This window comes from Pan paniscus, chromosome 9 (genome assembly GCF_029289425.2).
Source record: "Pan paniscus chromosome 9, NHGRI_mPanPan1-v2.0_pri, whole genome shotgun sequence".
NCBI classification, from domain to species: Eukaryota; Metazoa; Chordata; class Mammalia; order Primates; family Hominidae; genus Pan; species Pan paniscus.
In genome coordinates, this window is record NC_073258.2 from 50,575,924 (window position 1) to 50,600,638 (window position 24,715).

Below are 24,715 nucleotides of genomic sequence, written 5' to 3' on the forward strand. Positions count from 1 at the left end.
GTGAAGTTGCTGAGATTTATAGGACTTCTGGCCTGGCTCTGGTCTAGATCTTTTAAAAAATCTGGATTATTTTTCTTAGGATTGCACTGTATCCACATCTCAAATTACTTCCCATCTCAATGGTCTGCAGCTGGGCTGCAATTCTTTATTCAAATTTGAATGTGCAGAATTTCTGCCTTAATTACTCACATGTCACTAATTCTCTTTTTTTCATTTTTTGAGATGGAGTCTCGCTGTGTTGCCCAGCCTGGAGTGCAGTGGCACAATCTTGGTTCACCACATCCTCTGCTCCCCGGGTTCAAGTGATTTTCGTGCCTCAGCCTCCAGAGTAGCTGGGATTACAGGCATGGCCACCACGCCCAGCTAATTTTTCTATTTTTAGTAGAGATGGGATATTACCATGTTTGCCAGGCTGGCCTCAAACTCCTGGCCTCTAGTGATCTGCCTGCCTCTGCCTCCCAAAGTGTTGGCATTACAGGCATGAGCCACCGCACCCAGCCACCAGTTCTCTTTTGGGTCAGCTACTTTGTTTCTATTAGCTAAGGCACAAATCCATCCAATAAAAGCCATTTTTGAGGTGAAGTGGTGTATAGGATATTTTCGACAGAAAAAAAGTGCTTCACAGAATATCTTCTACCTGAGAAATAATGTCCAAGATTGTTCTATGATTGTACCTGGATGAATTTTCTACACCTCTTTGGCTGTAGACAGAGAAAATAATTTATTCTTGAGAGAGCCAGATTATACTGTAAATGATCACCCCTGGAGTTGTGAACACAACAGCATTAATTTTGGATGAGTGCTGCTTTAACGACTCTCATTCCTCAAAACCCAATCGTTTCTCACCTATCTCTCTCTCTCTCACAATAATAGTTCTACTTCGATTTTATTAGTTGGGATTAAAACTATGCATTTTCAACAAAAGATTTAGCCATTAGGTCTTTTTGTTTATTTTAATTATTTGGCCTGTTAGTTATATACTCTATACCGAAGCTTTGTAGATAATTATTCTACTAAACACATAAACTCATGGGTTTTCCATACACTGTAACATTTTTATGTTGACTAGCAATGTCCCCCTGATTAATAATTTGTAAATGTGAAGAAGTTTCAAATTGGCAGAAACATTAGTCATCATTTAATCAGATATTGATCTCTTATGAAAAGACATCATTAAAGATTCCAGAAAATAAGGGGAATAAAATATACTTAAACTCACTATTCTGACCTCAAGACCTTTACCCTTTTCATTAGTCATACCTGTTGTTAAAATATGAGTAGGTTCTGTGTTTATCTTCTCTAATCACACAAATTGTTACCCCAGATTATTTGGCTCCAGAGCTGCTTCATGGCATTTTTCACCTCTGTGTTTCTGAGGGTGTAGATTAAAGGGTTTAACATGGGTGTTACCACAGTATAAAACACAGACACAGCTTTATCAATAGGGAAGGTGATCATGGGTCGAAGGTACACCAATATACAGGGAACAAAGAATAGGACGACTACAGTGATATGGGAGGCGCAGGTAGAGAGAGCCTTCCGCTGTCCTTCTGTGCTGTGAGTCTTTAGTGAGCAGAGGATTAGGACGTAAGAGGTAATAAGAATAGAAAAAATGAGCATACACATCAGCCCACTGTTGGCGGCAACAAAGAGTCCAAAGACGTGAGTGTCAGTGCAGGAGAGTTTTAGCAGAGGGAAAAGGTCACAGATGAAATGGTCAATGACATTGGGGCCACAGAAGGGCAGCCAGACTATTAAAAGCATTTGAATCAGAGCGTGAAGAAATCCCCCGACCTATGCCATGGCCACCAGGAGGCCACATACCTGCCTGTTCATTGTGATCAGGTAGTACAGGGGCTTGCAGATGGCCACATAGCAGTCATAGGCCATCACCACGAGCAGAATGATCTCAACTCCCCCAAAGAAATGTTCTGCAAAGAGCTGGGTCATGCACCCACTGAAGGAAATAGTTTTCTTTTCAGTGAGTAAGTCAAATATCATTTTGGGGGCCATGGTAGAAGAGGAGCAGCCATCTATGAAGGAAAAGAAAGACAGAAAAAAATACACGGGGGAGTCCAGGGCTGGGCTGGTGGTGATTGTCACCACAATGATTAGGTTGCCTACCATAGTGAGAAAGTAGACGAGTGTAAACACAGCAAACAAGAGTTTCTGTGCCTCTGCGTTCTGTGTCAGGCCAAGCAAGATGAATTCCGTTATGTTGTTCACTTGCTCGAAATCCAGTTTGGTATTTGGATAATTGATTTTTCTGTGAATAGCACAAGGATTGCAATTTGACACATACATTTTGAACAATAAAATAATTTTGGTCAGGATTATTTTCTGTAACACTGATGGAATCCCTAAATCTATAAGCCCAAGACTAAGTTGAGCTATGTTATTCATGACATAATGAACACAGATTCCTCTTCTCTCTCATACAGAGACACACACAGACACAGACAAACACATACACACATTCATTTATGTACACAAACATGATTTTATGATGTTGACATGTCAGGCATTTTTCCTATGATTGTACATGGATGGATATTCTCTCAATCACCCTTACAGCATTTTTTTCCCCATAGAAAAACAGCAGTAAAAAGAGGAGGAGCAGAGGCTTGAATTCCTGTCAATTTCCTAGTTTCTTTTTTTTTTTTTTTTTTTTTTTTTTTTTTTTTTTAGCCACTCATGTTCATGAGGCTACGGTGCAGAGTTTGTTATTCTGGTTATTTTTAACTTGTTTCAGGGTAACTATAAAACATCAGGTGAGTTCAATTTGAAATTAAGGATGATGCCACCACATTTCAGAATCAACTGAACTGAGTGAATGTTTGAGGCTGCAGTAAGATACTCCATGGCAGTTAGATTTGAGAATTTATGCCACATCCAAACAGAATTGTCTAAGAATACAATCAAACACTTCTGGAAGCATATCCTGGAAGAGGATAAAACAGCATGATGCAAGGCAACATTCCCCAGATGTATCTGAAACTTTAGAATTCACTTGGAGAACTGTCATGTTTAGAATTCAGGGCATTTTGCAAATAAAAACCCAATTTAAGGATGACTATGAAAAATTATATGGATCTGTTTAGAAAACATAATTTTAAGGTGAGGGAAAAAAAGCACCATAATTTATTGGACAGAGTGTGTTTTTTAGAATCAGATGCCTAATTTTTACATTTTATTTTCACTGACTATTAGCCACATGATATTGTGTACAGATCTTAGTCTCATTGTGCCTAAACTTTTTCATATATAAAATGGGAAAAATAACAAATGGAATGGAGGAATTAAAGAATATCATGATTAAATATATCAAGCTTTGTATCCTAAAGGTAAACCTATAGCTTACCATGTACTCCACATCCTGATAAAGAACACAAGTAAACAAAATTTTGCATATAATTATTTTTATCTTTAAGTTATTTATCATTGTAATATTAAGAGAGAAAATAAATGAACTCAGTACTCAACTCAAGGTAAATAACAAGCAATTATATTCAAAAAAAAGGTGTAACACAGAAAGACATCAGGCAATAAAAAATTAGACTTGATAACTAAATTAAAAAGCTTTTTGATATTTTAAAAATACAAAGAAAACTGAAGAATAGAAATGAGCTCAATAAGAAACAAATATGGTAATACCACCAAAGGATATTATTTGTGAATAATATTTAGAAAGGTATTATGTGTAGCTCATAAAAGATTTTAAAATAACTAGATAGGTGTTTTTCAAAATGAAATAAGTCTCTTCTTAATGGAATCATCCAAAAAAAAAAAAAGAACCAAAGAAAAAGAGAAAAAAGAATAGCATGTATTAAAGACTTCAGGTAAAACATAGATCTTTTCAAAACCAAAAAAAAATCAATATATATTTCATCTGTAGCTAAGAGAGGATATTTTAAAATAAAAATATAATGGTATAAGATACAAAACAAAACTGATGAGCTCAGCTACATAAAGATATGGAACACCTTGGAAAAATAATTGCAACAAGTATGACAACTGTTATTATAAAAGCAGTTAACAAATTAAAATGTTTACTCACACTATTAAGGTGTGAATTAAGGTGTAAATAAGGGTAAAACTAAGAAAAGATAATTCTCAGAAAAAACATTAGACATCTAAAAAGTCCTCTTTCATAAGTTACCAAAGAAATGCAATTTTAAAACAGTAAAATACTGATGAATTGGCAAAGATTTATGATAGTTGTGTTATTCAGTGGTGGTGAATGTGTGTTGACATAAAACATTCTAGAAAGAAGTTTGACCCCTTATTATAATAAGGGTTTTGTAACTAGTTATGACCCTTGGTGCAGTATTCCTTATGTTTAGAAATCTACTGTAGATAAAAAATATAGACAAAATTATGTATACAAGTTGTATTTCACAATATTTTTATACAAATAAAAAGGTAAAAAACTCCAAATATACATAAAGAGGAACAGTTAAATGAATTATAGTTATTATATGTCAAGTAAACATTAAAGTTATTTGCAAAATAATTAATAATAATTATTTATACAAAAAATACACTGAGAATTAATGGGGTGGAAAGAGTCTTTCAATATAATATTGAGTGGGAAATACAAAATATAAAATAGTTTATATATTATGACCCAAATTGTTTAAAATGCCATATATCCACTAAAAATATATCTGAAAAAAGTACATCAAGGATAATAATGCTTATATGAATTATGGGATTAAGGGAAATTTTAATGTTCTTTTAAAAAGTTTCTGATCTCAGTTTTCTACAGAGAGAATATATTACTTTTGTAGTCAGTAAAATAATTTAATAAAAGTTTTATTATCAAGTCAGGGTCTATAATATCCCTGGTGAATGTTTTTCTTAGTGGACTATTTTGGTCATTATTCATAAAAATCTGTAACAGTAGAAACACGTTTAAATATAACTCACCTGTAAATTGAAGACCCTAGTATTATCTTGAGAAAAAATGACTAATAAGGTAAAGAAGTAATGGGGTCATTCAATAGCAAGACATCTTATTTGTAGAGAGCAGTTTGCATGGAGTTAGCATTCACTGGCTCATCACTAACTGCTGCTTTGCAGATTTCATCCATTTTTAACTTAAGTGTTATATATGTTTTCCTCAATTGGTGACTTAAAATGACTGGTAAGAGAAACTTCCTAAATACAGCTGAGTTCACGGGCTGGATTTATTTTGCTCTGTTGGATCACATCATCCTGTGAGTGTGAGACACAAGCATCTGAGCTCAGAAATGAATGTGAATTTCTCTTGTCAGCTTCCAAAGTCTGACTTCGGTTTCCATTAGTCTTCAACAGATATTGATGGGAAAAATACCTAGCCATTGAAGGACGTCTTTCTCCAAGTCGCCTTAGAATGCATTTGCCAGGCTTTCTTGGTGACCAGATGAAGGATATTATAAAAATCACTTGATCTGAGGTCTAACCCAATTTATAGCCCTGAATATCGAAAACTAAGTTAAAACAGAAAAATTTGGGATTGCAAGCACAATGAAATCAGCAACAAATCAATGTTGTCTTGAAGTAGCAGGTCTCTATTTTAAATCACTTATTTTAACCCCCCCCTTTTTTTTTTGGTAAGCACGCGCTCAGGCTGGAGACAGCTCCTTTGGTCCTGGGAAGTCTGGATCCAAATTTGGAAATTCAGAACGAAACAGCGTCTGTGATTTGTGGCTGGTTATGCTTATGTGGTCTTCCTGGGTCAGAAATCCTGAGTCTGTCCTTATCAAGATTTTCAGATGTGGATTCAGGAAAATATTTAATGGATATTATTCAAGTGCGAGGAGTTAGGAATGCTCTGACATCTCCCAGAAGATTAGAATTAGCATCAGCCAAGGTGGTAGCCAAACCAATTTATCCTGTTCTTTCTCTTGTGACCATGACATCTGTGACCAAAAGGTTGGGGGAAAGCCAGCTAGGCTAGGTTAACAGCCTTTCTTATGACTGTGGTTAGAAAGTGATCTTAAATCCTGAGACCCAAGACCCAGAATGTTCTAGTCATTGGGGGTATGGATCCATGGGCCAATCAGAGCCTATAAAACAACTCTAATAACACCTGCCCCATAGAGTTATAGGGAGAATTGAGCAAGATAACATGTGAAGACATCTATGTCAGTGAAAAGCTGCTATATTATTAATACTCTGAAGATAGACACATGTAGGCTAGAGAAACTGCTGTTTAGTATTATAAATCTGAATCATGCTTAAGAGTAAATTACTGACTTTTTTTTTTTTTTGAGATGGAGTTTTGCTCTTTTGCCCAGGCTGGTGTGAAGTGGTGCGATCTTGGCTCACTGCAACTTCTGGCCTCTGGGTTTAAGTGATTCTCCTGCCTCAGCCCCCTGAATAGCTGGGATTATAGGCACCTGCCATCACGCCTGGCTAATTTTTGTATTTTTAGTAGAGATGGAGTTTCGCCATGTTGGCCAAGTTGGTCTCACACTTCTGACCTCAGGTGATCCACCTGCCTCGGCCTCCCAAAATGCTAGGATTACAGGCCTGAGCCACTGTGCCCAGCCTCTACTGATTCTTCTTACTAATTAGGTGACCTTGTTTCCTCAGCCTTGAGTTTCTACATCTGTAAAAAGGGGGGTGATGATAGTTCTTGCCTCCTAGGACTGTTGTGGTGATTACATGAGATAATGCATGTAAAGTACTTAGAATGGTGGTTGGGGAAGCATAAAGGCTTACTGTTATCTGTTATCATTTTCTGTAAAGGAAATCAGAACTCATGGTGTGACTGATTCAGGCTTCTGGCAAGAATTGTCTCAACTCATATATATAGTTTGTCTTCTTTACTCTTATGGTTGGTAGGATGTAGAGAGTTCTAGAAATTAGGAGATAAGAAAAGCCAAATTTTGAAGTATTGAATACTGATTCATAAGTCATAATTATGAAATATTCCTATGAGTGTTTGATCTTCTCTCCACTAAAACATCTGACAATGAAGTGATGATTCCCTGAAATGGTTACAGGAGATAAAGGAAATGAGGATACACTGAGAATTAACAAATTATCAGCACTATCACTCTGCTAAGTGTGGAATCTCATCTAATTCACACCTAGTCCCTGTGAGGAAGGTATTTATTCCATTTTATATGTAAGGAAATTGATGCTCACTCTGCGTATCATTTGGCGAAGGTCAAAGAGCAGATAACTGGCAGTTTAAATTTAAATCCAGATTGATTTAATTCTAAGCCTGAGCTCTAACTATTATGCCATTATGTGTGATTATATACTGATTCCATGCTGTGTCTCATCCATTGGGTGTGATGGGAGAGGAGGTGCTGACACATACCAGCTTTGTGTTGCTTAGCAAACTTTGATTCCACCACCAATGGCAAGCAGAGAAAATTCCTCCATCAGGTAACATGGGCATCAGTAGTTTATAAAAGAGGCATAGAGAAAAGAGAATGCCTCTCATCTTCCTTTCCTACCTTTGGTCCTCATCCAGGGGAATTGCTTCAGTGCTATCTTGGAAGATTTGATTCTGGAAATTTCCTGATGCCTGTGGAGTGGAAGGGAAGACTGAACAGAATTCAGACTTAGGACCAGGGACATCCTCTACATGAATGGGATCTGGTAGGATCTTGGGGAAATAATATACAATAGACATAACCTGGGTATGATTTCAAATGCTTCTATTTACCATATGGCTCTATGCTTGCCACTTAAGATCCCTTAACATACTTGAGCCTGTAAAACAGCCTTAAATAAAGGTTATTGGGGAGAATACCAAAAGACAGCATGTGAAATCCATCTAGTGCATTATGAATGGAAAATATTTGGAAAGTATTTTCTGAACTAAATTGAGAGAGAGATGTTTGCATTTTCTACTGCTGCTATAATGTTGGCTGTCTTTATTAACTACTGGCCAAGCTGTGTGATTTTGGGGAAGTTACTCAACTTCTCTGTACCTCAGTTTCCTCTTGTGCAAAACAGAGATAATATTACTACATGGAGTTGCATGAGAACCAAAGTAGTCACTAAAGGGGGAAATGAGGTTGAGGATAGTTTTTTTTTAAGAGGGGGAAAATTGATGTTTAAATGCTAGTGGGAAGGAGCTGGGGAGAGACAGAGGGAGAGAGAAAGAAGGCCTGTTGGATGGGTAGGCAGTGATTTACCCACAGAGAAGTGATTTTCTATCTTCTTCCTCTTTAATAAAAATCCGTTTTGTTCTGGTGTGAGGTGGTGATATGTTTGGAGCAAAGTGGAGTCCATCCAGGCCACAGGTGTGACTCAGGATTAGTTGAAACCAGTTATAATAATGCAAATAGTCACTATATTATTTGCAATCATGCAAATTAGTCACTGAAGGGGGAAGTGGGGTTGAGGATAGTTTTTTTTTTTTTTAAGGGGGGGAAAATTGATGTTTAAATGCTAGTGGGAAGAAGCTAGGGAGAGACAGAGAGAGAAAGAAAGAGAAGTTAAAGATACAAGAGGGTAGGAAGTAATCAATAAAGGCCTGTTGGATGGGTAGGCAGTTATTTACCCACAGAGAAGCTATTTTCTATCTTATCCAGCTTTAATAGAAATCCATTATGTTCTGGTGTGAGGTGGTCATGTGTTTGGGACAAAGTGGAGTCCATCCAGGCCATAGGTGTGAATCAGGATTAGCTGAAACCATTTATAATAATGCTCTTCACTTTCCAGTGATTTACATAGGCATGTGACACAATTCCAGCCCATGAGACAAGAAAGAAAAACTGCTGGAGAGCTTCTGTGTGATGCTTCTCTAATCCTAAAAAGGGAGTCATGAGGAAAAATGTCTCTTCTGAACAATGCCTTCTGCAAAAGATATGGAATTACTAATTAGTGGTAACCACTGGCATTTTGGACTGGGGAGTTTCCTGAAACAGCTAAAAAGTACACACTTATTTGAAAAGTGATTGCTCATTTATTATTGGACTTCAGTTGAAACTGCTTTTATTGCTGAAGGAGATACATTGTTATTATTTTTTTTACTACTTTTTTTCTTTCCAAATTTTAGGTTCAAGAAGTACATGTGCAGATTTGTTACATGGGTAAATGGTGTGTTGTGGGGGTTTTGTGTACAGATAATTTTGTCACCCAGGTAATTAGCAAAATACCTGGTAGGTAGCTTTCAATTCTCACCCTTCTCCCAACCTGTACCCTCAAGTAGGTGCCAATGTCTATTGTTCTCCCCGCCACTGCTTTTTTTTTTTTTTTTTTTTTTGAGATGGAGTCTTATTCTGTCTCCCAGGCTGGAGTGCAGTAGCTCGATCTTGGCTCACTGCCACCTCTGCCTCCTGGATTCAAGTGATTCTCCTGCCTCAGCCTCCCGAGTAGCTGCGATTACAGGTGCCCGCCACAATGCCCAGCTAATTTTTGTATTTTTAGTAGAGATGGTTCACCATGTTGGCCAGGCTGGTCTCGAACTCCTGACCTCAAATGATTCACCCACCTCGGCCTCTCAGAGTGCTGGGATTACAGGCATGAGCCACTGTGCCTGGTTATTGTTCCTTCTTTGTGTCCATGTGTACACAATGTTTAGCTTCCATTTATAAGGGAGAACATGCAGTATTTGGTTTTCTGTTCCTGCATTAATTTGCTTAAGGTAATGGCCTCTAGCTCTATCCATGTTGCTGCAAAAGACATGATTTCATTCTTTTTTTTTTTTTTGAGGGTTTCCTTCTTTTTTATGGCTGTGTGGGACACACGTTATTTTGAGATGGGAAATACCCAATGTCTTGAGCTATATCAGATAGTCATCCCAGCAGGCAGGAAAATTAACAAGAGAATTCCATTATGAAAGAGAAATACAAATTCAAAAATATGTGAAGGGTGGGAGAACACACTGCATCCATAAACACATGGCTGCTCGGCCTCTGAGCTCCTTGTTTGATGCCCCTGAGGAGTAGCTAACCTCTGTTAGCCAGGCTGGAGTGTAGTGGTGCGATGACAGCTAACTGTAACCTTGACACCTGGGCTCAAGTGATCGTCCCACCTCAGCCTCCCAAATAGCTGGAGCTGGGATTACAGGCACACACCACCGCAACATGCTAATTTTTTAAAAATTCATTTTTTTGTAGACACAGAGGTCTCACTGTTACCCAGGCTGGTCTCAAACTCCTGGGCTTAAAGGATCCTCCCACCTTAGCCTCCCAAAGTGCTGGGATTATGGGTGAAAGCCATCATGCCTGGCCCACTATCACCATTTCTATTCAACATAGTATTATGGGTCTTATCCAGTACAATAAGACAGGAAAATAACAAGAAATATTAAAATTGGAAAAGAAGAAATCAAACTGTAATTATTCACAGATGACATGATTTATATGTAATGTGAAGGGCTAAACTGAGTTGGAGAGACGGAGCTGAGCTGTCAGGTTTAGAGTAGTCCGTTAAAGCAAAAAGCCAAAAATAAAAGTAACAGTAAAGCTTTTAATCACTTACTTAAATACTTATAAGCAAGAGGTCAAAACGATAGAAACCACCAACTCCCTTTTGTTCTATTTTTTCCCTGTGGACCAGTGCACCAGCTAAGGTTCATATGGATAAGTACAAACGTAGGTTTAATATCACTGCTGAGGGAGCCCCAAACAAAACATTCCCTGCATCCCTCCCTCCTATGAAACACACTTGATCATGGTGGATTATCTTTTAGATATGCTGTTGGATTTGATTAACTAGTATTTTGTTGAGGATTTTTGTATCAGGGATATTTGTAGTTTTTGTTGTTGTTGTTGTTATGTCCTTCCCCAGTTTTGGTATTAGGGTGATACTGGCTTCATAGAATTATTTAGGGATGTTTCCCTCTTTCTCTATCATGTGGAATAGTTTCAGTAAGATTGGTACCAATTATTCTTTGAATGTCTGATAGAATTCAGCTGTGCATCTGGCTGGTCCTAGACTTTTTTTGTTGGCAATTTTTAAATACTATTTCAATCTCACTACTTGTTATTGGTCTGTTCAGGGTTTTTATATCTTCTTGGTTTAATCTGGGAGGGTTGTATATTTCCAGGAATTTATCCATCTCCTCTAGGTTTTCTAGTTTATGCACATAAAGGTGTTCATAGTAGCCTTGAATGATCTTTAGTATTTCTGTGGTATCAGTGGTAATAGCACCTGTTTCATTTCTAATTGAGCTTATTTGTATTGTCTCTCTTCTTGGTTAATCTCGCTAATGGTCTATCAATTTTATTTATCCTTTCTTTTCTTTTTTTTTTTTTTTCTGAGACAGTCACTCTGTCACCCAGGCTGGAGTGCAGTGGCACAATATTGGCTCACTGCAACCTCCACCTCCTGGGTCCAAGTGATTTCCTGCCTCAGCCTTCTAAGTAGCTGGAATTACAGGTGCACACCACCACGGCCAGCTAATTTTTGTATTTTTAGTAAAGATGGGGTTTTGCCATGTTAGCCAGGCTGGTCTCAGACTCCTGACCGTAAGTGATCTGCCTGCCTTGGCCCCCCACAGTGCTGGGATTACAAGTGTTAGCCACCATGCCAGGTCTTATATATCTTATCAAATAATCAGTTTTATTTGATTTATCTTTTTTTTTTTGGTTTCAATTTCATTTAGTTCTGCTCTTATGTTTGTATTCCTTTTCTTCTGCTGGGTTTGGGTTTGGATTGTTCTTGTTTCTCCAGTCCCCTGAGGTGTGACCTTAGATTGTCTACTTGTGCTTTTTCAGACTTTTTGATGTAGGCATTTAATGCTGTAAGCTTTCCTCTTAGCACTGCTTTTGTTGTATTTCAGAGGTTTTGATAGGGTGTGCCACTATTATCATCCAATTCAAAGAATTTTTTAATATCCATCTTGATTTCATTGTTGACCCAGTGATTATTCAGGAGCAGGTTATTTAGTTTATATGTACTTGCCTGGTTTTGAGGGTTCCTTTGGGAGTAGATTTCCAATTTTTTTCCCACTGTGGTCTGAGAGAGTACTTGATATAATTTCAATTTTCTTAAATTTACTGAGACTTGTTTTGTGGCCTGTCATATGGTCTATCTTGGAAAATGTGCTGATGAATAGAATGTATATTCTGCAGTTGTTTCAGAATGTTCTGTAAATATCTGTTAAGTCCATTTGTTGTAGGGTGTAGTTTAAGTCCATTGTTTCTTTGTTGACTTTCTGTCTTGATGACATGTCTAGTACTGTCAGTGGAGTATTAAAGTCTCCCAATGTAATTGTGTTGCCATCTACTTTATTTCTTAGGCCTAGTAGTAATTGTTTTATAAATTTGGGAGCTCCAGTGTTAGGTGCTTATATATTTAGGATTGTGATATTTTCCTGTTGGACTATTCCTTTTATCATTATATAACATTCCTTTTTGTCTTTTTAAACCGTTGTTGCTTTAAAGTCTGTTTTGTCTGATCTAAAAATAGCTACTCCTGCTCCCTTTTGGTGTACATTTGCTTGGAATCTTTTTTCACCCCATTTACCTCAGGTTTATGTGAGTTCTTATGTGTTAGGTGAGTCTTATGTAGACAGTAGAAACGTGGTTGGTGACTTCTTATCCATTCGTCTATTCTGTGTCTTTTAAGTGAAGCATTTAGGCCATTTTACATTAAATGTTAGTATGAAGATGAGGTACTAGTCTATTCATCATGTGATTTTTTTTGCCTGAATATCTTTGTTTTTTTGTTGTGTTATTGTTATATAGGTCCTATGAGATTTATGTGTTAAGCAGGTTCTATTTTGATTTATTTCAAGGATTTGTGTCAAGATTTCATCTCCTTTTAGCAGTTCTTCTAGTGCTGGCTTGGCAGTAGTAAATTATCTCAGCATTTGTTTGTGTGGAAAAGACTATCTTTCCTTCATTTCTGAAGCTTGGTTTCACAGATACAAAATTCTTGGCTGATTTTGTTTAAGGAGGCTAAAGATAGGACATCAATCCCTTCTAGCTTGTAAGGTTTCTGCTGAGAAATCTGCTGTTACTCGGATAGATTTTTTTTATAGGTTACTTGATGCTTTTGACTCACAGATCTTAAGATTTTTTCCTTCATCTTGAATTTAGATAACCTTATAACTATGTACCTAGGCAATGATCCTTTTGCAATGAATTTCCCACATGTTCTTTGAACTTCTTGTGTTTGGATGTCTAGATCTCTAGGAAAGCTGGGGAACTTTTTCTCAATGATTCCCACAAATATGTTTTCCAAACTTTTAGATTTCTCTTCTTCCTTGGCAAAGCCAATTATTCTTAGGTTTGGATGCTTAACATAGTCCCAAACTTCTTGGTGGCTTTGTTCATTTTAAAAAAAATTATTTTTCCATTGTCTTTGATAGATTGGGTTAATTTGAAAGCCTTGTCTTTGAGCTCTGAAGTGCTTTCTTCTGCTTCTTTGATTCTATTGCTGAGACTTTCCAGTGTGCATTTCCCTAAGTGTGTCCTTGATTTCCAGAAGTTGTGATTTTTTTATTTATGCTATCCATTTCATTAAATAATTTTCCTTTCATATCCTTTATCATGTTTTGGATTTCTTTAAGTTTAACTTCCCATTTCTCTGTTGCCTCCTTGATTAGCTTAATAATAAACTTCTGGATTCTTTTTCTGGCAATTCAGAGATTCATCTGGGTTTGGATCCACTGTTGGTGAGCTGGTGTGATCTTTTGGGGGTGTTAAAGAACCTGGTTTTGTCATATCACCAGAATTGTTTTTCTGGTTCCTTCTCATTTGGGTAGACTATGTCAGAGGGAAGATCTGGGGCTCAAGGGCTGCTGTTCAGATTCTTTTGTCCCACAATGTGCTCCCTTGTTGTGGTGTTCTCCCCATTTCCCTATGGATGGGCCTTACTGAGAGCCAAACCGCAGTTATTGTTTTTGCTTTTCTGGGTCCAGTCACCCAGTGGAGCTGCCATGCTCCCAGACTTGTACTGGGGAGTATCAACAAAAAGTCCTTTAATGTGGTCTGTCTTCAAGTCTTTCAGCTGTGGATACCAGCACCTTGCTCCAGTGGAGGTAGCAGGGGAGTGAGGTGGATTTTGTGAAGGTCCTTGGTTGTATTTTTGTTTGGTGCACTGGTTTGGTGTTGGTTGGCCTCCAGCCAGGAGGTGGTGCTTTCAAGAACACATTAGGTGTGGTACTATAGAGAGGATACAAACTTGCCCTAGGGTCACCTGGTTAAGTTTTCACGTTTCTCAGGTGGTGGGAAGGGCCATAGAACTCCCAGGAGATTATGTTCTTTGTCTTTGGCAATCAGGTTGGGTAGAGCAAGGCCACCAGTTGGGGGCAGGGTTAGGTGTCTCTGAGCTCAGACTCTCCTTGGGTGAGGCTTGCTGTGGCTGCTGTGGGGATGGGAGTGTGGTTCTGAGGCCAATGGAATTATGTTCCCAGAGGGATTATGGCTGCCTCTGCTGAGTCATACAGGTCACCAGGAAAGTGGGGCAAGCTGGCAGTTACAGGCCTCACCCTGCTCCCATACAGCCTGCAGTGCTAAAGGCTGGTCTCATTCTCACTGTGCCCCCACAACAGCACCAAGTCTCTTTTCAGGCAGCTGGCTACCAGGGCTGTAAACTTTCCCCATACCACCAGTCTCCCTATTGAGAAAGCAAGTAGACTCACAGTTTTTCAGCATCTCAGGGAGTCGGCAGCAGTGGTCCAATTCCTTCAAAGCATCCGTGGATTCTCTCAGCTTTCCTGGTATGTTCCTGTGGTAGTTCCTGGAGCAAAAGGTTATGATGTGCATGTTCACATGCTTCTCTGTCTGAGCAGGAACTGCAAGATAGTCCTGCCTCCTTTCCACCATCTTCCCTATTACCATTTTCTAATTAATCTTTCTTTTTTGTGGTCTTCTTTTCTTTCTGAAGTGGTGTTCTTTGTCTGGGGTAAATACTCAATGTTCATCATCTCACACCAAAGAAATTGAGGTTGTGGATACATAAGAAGTGAGGTTAATAGTAGAGGTTTAATAGGTGAGAGAAAAGAGAAAAACTCTCCTGCAGAGAGAGAGAGAGAGAGAGAGAGAGCGACTCCTGAGTGGGCCTTCTGGTTTTGTGGTGAAATGCATCAGGTTTTATAGATGAGCTTGAGGAGGTGGTGTCTGATTTACATAGAGCCCAAAAGATTGGTTGGACCAGCTCTGCCATTTACATAGCATGTGAAGAAGCTGGCTGCCCCATCCTAATCTTCTACTATGTGAATGGGTTCTCTACCTGGTTGGTGCCATGTTGCCTGCTTCTTTACTGCACACGTGGTTGACAAAGAAAAGGGAAGATGGAGCCTCCATGCTGAAGATGCCTGGCCCCCAGGTAGCCTTTTCCTATTGGCATAACTGCCAGCGTTCACCCATGCAAGCTGCCAGCTTGCTTTTTTATGTCTGCAGCTTGATTTTTCAGGCTGCTCTTTGTTAGAAAAGAAATGATTTTTGGGGCTGCTTTTTATTAAAAGGGGAACCTCACCAAGGACTCTCTTACCCTCACTATGTGCCTAAGTAATTTATTTCTAGCTCCTGTATTATTTCCCCCCATCAGAAGTGGAAACCCTAACTGCTGTTAGTGGGTGTTGGATGACAACTCTTTCTGCCTACTTCCTGCTGAAAGATGGGCACTGAGTGGGGAACAGCTCCTCCTGGCATCAATCTAAGGATCCTTGGAAGAATGATGTGTTCATGTATGTTCCATCTGCAGTACCATTTGGAGATTAATGGCTTCTAGGCAAGAATAAAGAATTTGGGTTATTAGAGTACGTGTATCAAAATGAAACAAGGTGGGGGTAAGGACAGCTCAAAAAATCCTGAGGCTGTGTAACCCTTTGATAACTGGTGACTCTGGTTATGCTTGTTAAGATTTGGGTGTATGGGGCTTGGCTTTTGTTAATTACCTTGGTTTTATTTTCCCAGAGAAACCTCTGGGTTATGGGTACCCTATTTACTTTCATTACCTGACAGGATTTGCAGGATAATTGCCAAGAACTAGCATATTGGTCCTGATTTTTACATTACCCACCCCTTTTTGTTTTTTCTGAGCTGCAGGAGTTTACTACTTGATTCACAGGAATAGGCAGGGTTAGCCTAAAATGTATGCAAAAAAAATTAAAAACAACCAATGAGACTATAATTTAATGACAAATGTATAAGTTTTGGAGCATAATTTTCCATCTCCAGTCCTCATTTTGAGTAAAACCAAATTACGATAGGATGGTGGTGTTTGCAGAAGAGATTAATTCAGACTTTTATTAGTGTATTTGATGGAGTTAACTCCTGTTTGATATTCATGAATGTTTCAGCTCTTCATGTGTCCTGGACATTTTTTCTCTCTTCCAATGTTGCAATTGTCAAAGCTATAAGAATCCTGCATTTGAGAACATGTGTTAAATTCCTATAGCTTGATTTTAAACCATCTTTTGAAAAGAACAAAACAAGACAACAATTGTCTGTGAATGACAAAATTTCCAGGGAAGTTAAAATTAAAAACATGACTGACAAGTTTGATTATCTTAGTGGTGTACAATGACTTAACAACCTTTATTATAATTAATAGCACATACTCAGACAATAGAATTTTATAAATCCCATACAATTGTGGATCATATATTAATATTATTCACTAAAATATAACCTGAAGAATGTTAAACATCGTTGTGGCAATCTCACATACCTAAACATGTCAAATAAGCCTGTTTACCTTTCTTTCAAATGCTTCAGGGGCCCTCTGTGGCATCCAGAGCTAGAGGTCAGGAAAGACAACGTTGAAACTGAGGTTTGATTTTGGGAAGCCTGTTATATATGTTAGAGGTTTAAAACACTTGATGTTATGAAATAGAATTCCAGGTTACCATAAGTCATTTATTTTGCCATAATGATGAAAAAAAGGCAAAAATCTTTTATTAACGTTTACTATTACATGAAAATCCTGTTCAAAGCCAAATTTTACCCTTGTATTAGTTTATTAATGTGAACCCAATTTTTAAATGAAACCTCATTGGCAATTCCATCTAATCTTAACCAATTTGACCGTTAATTTTTACAAACCTTTTATAACCCTTTTGCTAAAGGGCAGACCAGTGTTTTAAGACACCCTTGTTGTGCTTTTATTTCAATGTTCAATTTATGAAAAGACCATATAATACCATTTTGAAATTAGTTAATGTTTTCACATGGGATTTTTTGCAAGATTAATATTTATAATCTTTCCAAAACTTGCTTAAACCTTCAGCTTTATCATATCTAATTTAAGACAATCCTTTATCCCTAGCAAAATGTACATTTCTATGCCTTCTTATATTCTGAAAACATATTTTACTGTTTTTACACACCTTGCATGTAAGTCTATTTTAATTACATGTTATAATGCTGACTTTTAGCAATTTTTAACTTTAATGTGAAACCTGGTTAGTTGTTTTGATTATGTAGTAGGCACAGATTAAGTTTGAATTTTTCCAGCATAGTTAGGTACATGGATAATTTTGCATGTCCCCAGGCCTTATGAAGTTGTAAAGCAGGAGTTTGCATGGAAATATTTAGCAAACCTAGTATCTGACTTATATGATTTAGACCACCTATTTGCATTTGGATGACACCTGTATTTTACTAATAATCCTTAAGACTATTTTTATTTCTCAAAAGTTAAAGTCACTTGAGCTAAAAGGCATTACAGCTTTTATCTTTCCTTTAAAAATATTTAAGTGCTTATTTTCTTTAAGCCAATCAATTGGAGCTTTTTTATAGACGTTACACATAACACACGTAACTACACAGACAAACAGAAAAAGACTCAGTTGTTATAAGATTTATCGTTAATTGGATTATTGGTCTCTGGGTGAGGCCCTTTAAGAGTGGGGCTAGGAGAGCATGCAGTTTTTAAGGAAGACAAAAACAGATTTTTGAGAGGGATCTCTCCACCACTAATTCCTGGAGTTCCATGAGAAAAAACAGAGATTTCTCCCAAGATGAGATTTGTGGTGCCTTTTCTGTTTTCCCTAGAAGTCTCACACTATCAGAAGTTATCTTGGGGCCTCTCATGTGTGCATTAAGTAATGCATACATTGGGAGTGGCAAAACAAAATGGAGAAAAGGAATTTAGTTGGCTGAGAAAAAACATTTTTCAGAAAAACAAGATCCAAGAACAGAAAAATATAAAGGCCTTTTAAGTATGCCTATAACTTGGATATCCACTTTAATTAAGCTGAGTGCTCTTTAAGAAAATCCCTTTAAATCCCTTGTTACTCGACTTTAGCCACACCAAGCAGTTAGGAGTTTTGGCTTTTGAACTTTACCAAAAGTTACCTCACAGGTGAAATCAAAAGCCTTACTTAGGTTATGACTTAACCATGACTATACAAGATATTTTCAAAGGAGGGGAAGCAGGTTTTGAAACTGTTTTTGCAAAGTTGTGACTGAGACAGTGAAAGAGATCCAACCCAACCAACTCTATGTTGCCTCCAGCCCCAAAGCTGTCCTTGCCCATCTCTAGGCATACATGGAACCAACTCTGGGAAGAGCTTGGTTTACAGTTTATAGTTTAAAACAAAGTCAATAATAGCTCTTTCTCAAAATGAACCTCCCTTTTTGCCTAGGGACCAGACCAAGAAACTAGGCACAAGATTAGAAACCATGGCTTAGGAGTCATGCAGCTGGAGTATACAAGATTTTGACCCTTTCTAAACTACTCCCAAGATGAGTGCTTAAGATATTTTGCAAACCCTGCCATTGTTGGATCAGCTGGCATCACCAAGATTGATAAACTGGCTTATCTAGTTTTGTGGCCCCCATCCAGGAACTAATTTAGCACAAGAAGACAACTTTGACTCCCTATGATTTCATTTCTGACTCTACATGTCAGCATTCGTGTCTCATTGGCTCCCCCCTGCTACCAAGCTGTCCCCAAAAACTCTGCTCCCCAAATGCTCAGGGAGACCCATCTGAGCAACAACAAAACTCCCATCTCCCACACTGCTGACCCTACTACAATTCCCCTGTTCTGATAAATCATCTCTGCCTGGGCAGCATGCAAAGTGAACCCATTGGGCAGTTACACTATTACAAAATCTAGAACATTTAAAGGCAACTTAGAGGAAGATTTAAGAAAGGCAGATAGAAATTGTTCATGAAGGGGGAAGAGAATCAGCAAATGGTAAAATTAAAGTATTCATTTCCCAAGCCAGAATTGAACCTGGGCCACCATTGTAAAATGGTGGAGACTAAAATGTAGTATTGCCATGTGGTTACAGGTCACATTCCCAAGGACATAAAGAAAGAGGCAGCAAAGTTTGTTACTGACCATTTTGTTGGGACTGGCTCAAACAGCAGACTTATAGGGTCCCAGGCCTGCATGCTAGTCTGACATATGCTTTCTCTTGACAAAGCCATACAGAAAGACACACAAAGAACACTGGATTGGCTACAGCTTAAGAACAACCTCATAAATCGTTTTTCATGAATTAAAACTTCACAGAAACTATAAATAGTGAAACTTATTATTCCTTTTACTATTTTGTACAGGGAGAGAGAAGCCAAAATCCTGACTGGTGAAAAAAAAACACAACTTTTACCCTTTTGCTGGCCTGTTGTGTTTCTGGGTTCCCTTCCCTTGAGCTCAACTCTCAGCCCAGCATTTTAACGTTTGGGGAAATTAACTTTTCCAAATTTGGAGGAACATTATAAAAGAAGAGATAGGAACCATTTTAAACCATGTCAGGAGGAAGGAAAAATACCACAGAAAAGTCTGGGATTTGTGTGGTGGAACTGAAATAGCTGATGATGTAAATAGGGGGAACAGGAATGGCTGGGGCATCTGGAAGTTGCATTTAAGGGTTTCCTGTGGGGGGTCTGTTTCTTTAGTTTTGAGGAATCATTCCCACTGGGCCCACCTGATATGACTGCTAAAAGAGCTGAGTCGATTGTGCAGTGCTTGCAAAGGTCTAGTAACAGGGTGCAAAAGAAAATGAGCTGCTTTTTTCCCCAAAGCCTCAAGGTCAAAGGAATCCCAGTGCTTCAGAATGCACTTCAGAGGAGTACAGGTTGAAGATGGTTTTTTACCCACCTAGAAAGAGAAGCCAGAAAAAAGGCATCCCTGTAACCTCCTTCCTTTTGTTGTGACCCAAGGTGGAGGGGAAGACAGCAGGAGTTTACCCCCTACTCTTTTCCCTCCTTGATTCCTGGGACTCCAGCACATTGTTAAACATATTGTCCATGGTTGCAGGCATGACCCCCAGCCATGGAAGTGGAGGAACTAAGCAATTGGGATTACTCACACTTACCCATGCAATTCTAGTCTTCCGTTTATGATTTCCCATTGACTTCTTAGACTGACGTGACCTGTGTGGCTCCCAGAAAGAGGGATCTTGAAAAAGACTATGTAATAGTTGCATTTGGGCAAGGCCCCTTTAATGGAGGGGGTGTATTAGATTGAGCTCTATATCCTGTTATTATGGCCCATGCCAAAGCATTTACTCTTAAGTCTCCTTACTATGTAAGTACCATTTTAATTGGAGACAGAGTAGGTGCCTTAAAAGAACGTAAGGACCAAATGGTGGTTTTCCTGCTGATGGGACACTATCGAGACTAAAATTTGATTTTGGAGGACATTTTCCTCATCACTGTTGAAGGCAGAGTTTTTCCCTTTCACAGAAAAGGCATAAAGCTTGGTCTCTAGTAGAGGGGCACAAAAAGGGAGGAAAATTGGGAAGCTAAAGTGTTTCGGAAAAGGGCCAACAATGTGCCTCATGGAGAGGATTCCTGTTCCTGTAGGTGGCGCTGTTGAGCATGTGCTTTCCAGACCAAGTGCAGAGAGAGATGCTCACTGTGGGGGATGGGGGAAGATCCTCTGTTCCTAGAAAATCACAAAAACAGCATTCTCTTAAGCTATATTCCCTGTTACTATGGCATTTGCTGACCTTTCCTAACAGGACAATTTCACTGAACTGTAAAAATTTCCAGAGCATTGCATATATAGAGATGATAGGAGACATGGCAATCACAGATAGGAAAGGAGGAAATTTGTGATAGAAAAGCTGGAGATCCCATTGCTGACGGTTGGTTGGGCAGTTGAAGGCTGGAGTTGGTCCAGAAGCCTTCAGAGAACACCAGGGTGTAGTCCTGGCCAGAAATTCTTTGTTGCTCCAGGACCTCTTTAAGCTCCATACGATGGCTGGGTCCTCCAGGAAGGGAAACTGTTTTGAAACATAGCCAATATGCCCAGCAGCCTGAGGGTACTGGGGGATTCTTCATGATCTCCCCAGCAAGCTTGTCCCCTTGTCTTGTAAGGCTGGCAGCCAATCTAACCATTTTTAAATGGCAGACAAGGGCTCAGTATTTGGTTTGATTTGATATTAAAATGCAGGCCAAGAGCCCCAAAATGCAAGGACAGAGTTATGGTCCATTCCTATACTCACCCTTCTGATGATTATACCTGCATCCCAGATGGGGCCCCAAAATGAACCAGTATTGCTTGTCTCAGGTAAATACCCTACATTCATTGTCTCACTCCAAGGAAATTGAGGGTGTGGACACACAAGAAGTGAGTCTAAAAGCAGAGGTTTAATAGGTGAGAGAAAAACTCTCTCTTCTGCAGAGACAAAGGGACTCCTGAGTAGGTCCTCCAGTTCTGTGGTGAATTGCATGGGGTTTTATAGATGAGGTTGAGGAGGCAGTGTCTGATTTACATAGGGCACAAAAGATTGGTATGTGACGAAGCTGGCTGCCCACCCTAATCTTTTATTATACAAAGGGGTTCTCTACCTGGTCAGTGCCATGTTGCCTGCTTCTTTACTGCACATGTGGTTGACAAAGAAAAGGGAAGATGGAGCCTCCATGTTGACCATGACTGGCCCCCAGGTAGACTTTTCCTATTGGCACAGCTGCCAGCATTCACCCATGCAAACTTCCAGCTTGCTTTTCTATGTCTGCATCTTGATTTTTCAGGCTGTTCTTTGTTAGAAAAGAAATGATTTTTTGGCTGCTTTTTATGAGCATGGAAACCTTATCAATGACTCCCTTATGCTCACTATATGCCTAAATAATTTCTTTCTAGCTCCTGTGTCAGTTCTTTCTTTCCTTCCTATTCTTCATTAGTGAAAATAATTTTCTCTGGTGATATGATTTGTTTCTTGCTTTTTAATTTTTATGGGCCCATTGTATGTTTCTTGGTCTGAGGTTACCATGAGGCTTGCAAATACTATCTTATAACCCATTATTTTAGGCTGATAACAACTTAACACTGTTTGTATAAACAAACAAGCAAAAAGAAAACAATTAAGAACTCCACATCTTAACTTTGTCCCTCTGCTTTTTAACTTTTTGTTGCTTCTACTATTTATATCTTATTGTACTGTCTATGTCCTCAAAAGTTGTTGCAGTTATTATTTTTGATTGGCTCATTGTTTAGTTTTTCTACTTAGGATAAGACTAGTTTATATACCACAGTTATAGTGTTATAATATTCTGTGTTTTCTGTGTACTTTCTGTGACCCATGAGTTTTGCACCTTCAGATGATTACTTATTGCTCATCAACATTTTTTTCTTTCTAACTGAAGTACTTACTCCCTTTAGAATGTCTTGTTGGACAGGTCTGCTCTTCCTGAAGTCCCTCAACTTCTGTTTGTCTGGAAAAGTTTGTATTTCTCCTTCATGCTTGAAGGATATTTTTGCTAGATATCCTATTCTATGGTAGAAGGTTTTTTTCCATCAGCACTTTAAATGTGTTATGCCACTCTTTTCTGGCCTGTAAGGTTTCCATTGAAAAGTCTAATGCAAGGCATATAGGAGCTCCATTGTTATGTTATTTGATTCTTTTGTCTTGGTGCTTTTAGGGTCTTTCTTCTTCTTTTTTTAACATTTATTTATTTATTTATTTTTATTATATTTTAAGTTTTAGGGTCCATGTGTACAATGTGCAGGTTAGTTACATATGTATACATGTGCCATGTTGGTGTGCTGCACCCATTAACTCATCATTTAACATTAGATATATCTCCTAATGCTATCGCTCCCCCCTCCCCACACCTCACAACAGGCCCTGGTGTGTGATGTTCCCCTTCCTGTGTCCATGTGTTCTCATTGTTCAATTCCCACCTGTGAGTGAGAACATGTGGTGTTTGGTTTTTTGTCCTTGCGATAGTTTGCTGAGAATGATGGTTTGCAGCTTCATCCGTGTCCCTACAAAGGACATGAACTCACCCTTTTTCATGGCTGCATAATATTCCATGGTGTATATGTGCCACATTTTCTTAATCCAGTCTATCGTTGTTGGACATTTGGGTTGGTTCCAAGTCTTTGCTATTGTGAATAGTGCCGCAATAAACATATGTGTGCATGTGTCTTTATAGAAGCATGTTTTATAATCCTTTGGGTATATACCCAGTAATGGGATGGCTGGGTCAAATGGTATTTCTAGTTTTACATCCCTGAGGAATCACCACACTGACTTCCACAATGGTTGAACTAGTTTACAGTCCCACCAACAGTGTCAAAGTGTTCCTATTTCTCCACACCCTCTCCAGCACCTGTTGTTTCCTGACTTTTTAATGATCGCCATTCTAACTGGTGTGAGATGGTATCTCATTGTGGTTTTGATTTGCATTTCTCTGATGGCCAGTGATGATGAGCATTTTTTCATGTGTCTTTTGGCTGCATGAATGTCTTCTTTTGAGAAGTGTCTGTTCATATCCTTCACCCACTTTTTGATGGGGTTTTTTTTTTTCTTGTAAATTTGTTTGAGTTCATTGTAGATTCTGGATATTAGCCCTTGGTCAGATGAGTAGATCGCAAAAATTTTCTCCCATTCTGTAGGTTGCCTGTTCACTCTGATGCTAGTTTCTTTTGCTGTGCAGAAGCTCCTTCATTTAATTAGATCCCATTTGTCAATGTTGGCTTTTGTTTCCATTGCTTTTGGTGTTTTAGACATGAAGTCCTTGCCCATGTATATGTCCTGAATAGTATTGCCTAGGTTTTCTTCTAGGGTTTTGTTGGTTTTAGGTCTAACATTTAAGTCTTTAATCCATCTTGAATTAATTTTAGTATAAGGTGTAAGGAAGCGATCCAGTTTCAGCTTTCTACATATGACAAGCCAGTTTTCCCAGCACCATTTATTAAATAGGGAATCCTTTCCCCATTTCTTGTTTTTGTCAGGTTTGTCAAAGATCAGATAGTTGTAGATATGTGGCATTATTTCTGAGGGCTCTGTTCTTTTCCATTGGTCTATATCTTTGTTTTGGTACCAGTACCATGCTGTTTTGGTTACTGTAGCCTTATAGTATAGTTTGAAGTCAGGTAACATGATGCCTCCAGCTTTGTTCTTTTGGCTTAGGATTGAATTGGCAATGTAGGCTCTTTTTTGGTTCCATATGAACTTTAAAGTAGTTTTGTCCAATTCTGTGAAGAAAGTCATTGTTAGCTCGATGGGGATGGCATTGAATCTATAAATTACCTTGAGCAGCATGGCCATTTTCATGATATTGATTCTTCCTACCCACGAGCATGGAATGTTCTTCCATTTGTTTGTATCCTTTTTTATTTCATTGTGCAGCAGTTTGTAGTTCTCCTTAGAAGAGGTCCTTCACGTCCCTTGTAAGTTGGATTCCTAGGTATTTTATTCTCTTTGAAGTAATTGCCAATGGGAGTTCTCTCATGATTTGGCTCTCTGTTTGTCTTTTATTGGTATATAAGAATGCTTGTGACTTTTGCACATGATTTTGTATCCTGAGACTTTGCTGAAGTTGCCTACCAGCTTAAGGAGATTTTGGGCTGAAACGAAGGGGTTTTCTAGATATACAGTCATGTCATCTGCAAACAGAGA

At 38.5% G+C, this 24,715-nt stretch overlaps 1 protein-coding gene and 1 pseudogene across 1 annotated transcript; one reads left to right on the top strand and one right to left on the bottom strand.

The window, feature by feature from the left end:
- LOC100979696 (olfactory receptor 4A8-like) overlaps nt 1–24,715 on the top strand; it is a 238,692-nt pseudogene that overhangs the window by 28,936 nt on the left and 185,041 nt on the right.
- Nucleotides 1,300–3,105, bottom strand: LOC100992288 (olfactory receptor 4C5-like). The gene is given in 1 exon segment (XM_008968074.4): nt 1,300–3,105. A coding segment is annotated over 1 exon segment (1,104 nt). The 5' UTR covers nt 2,404–3,105.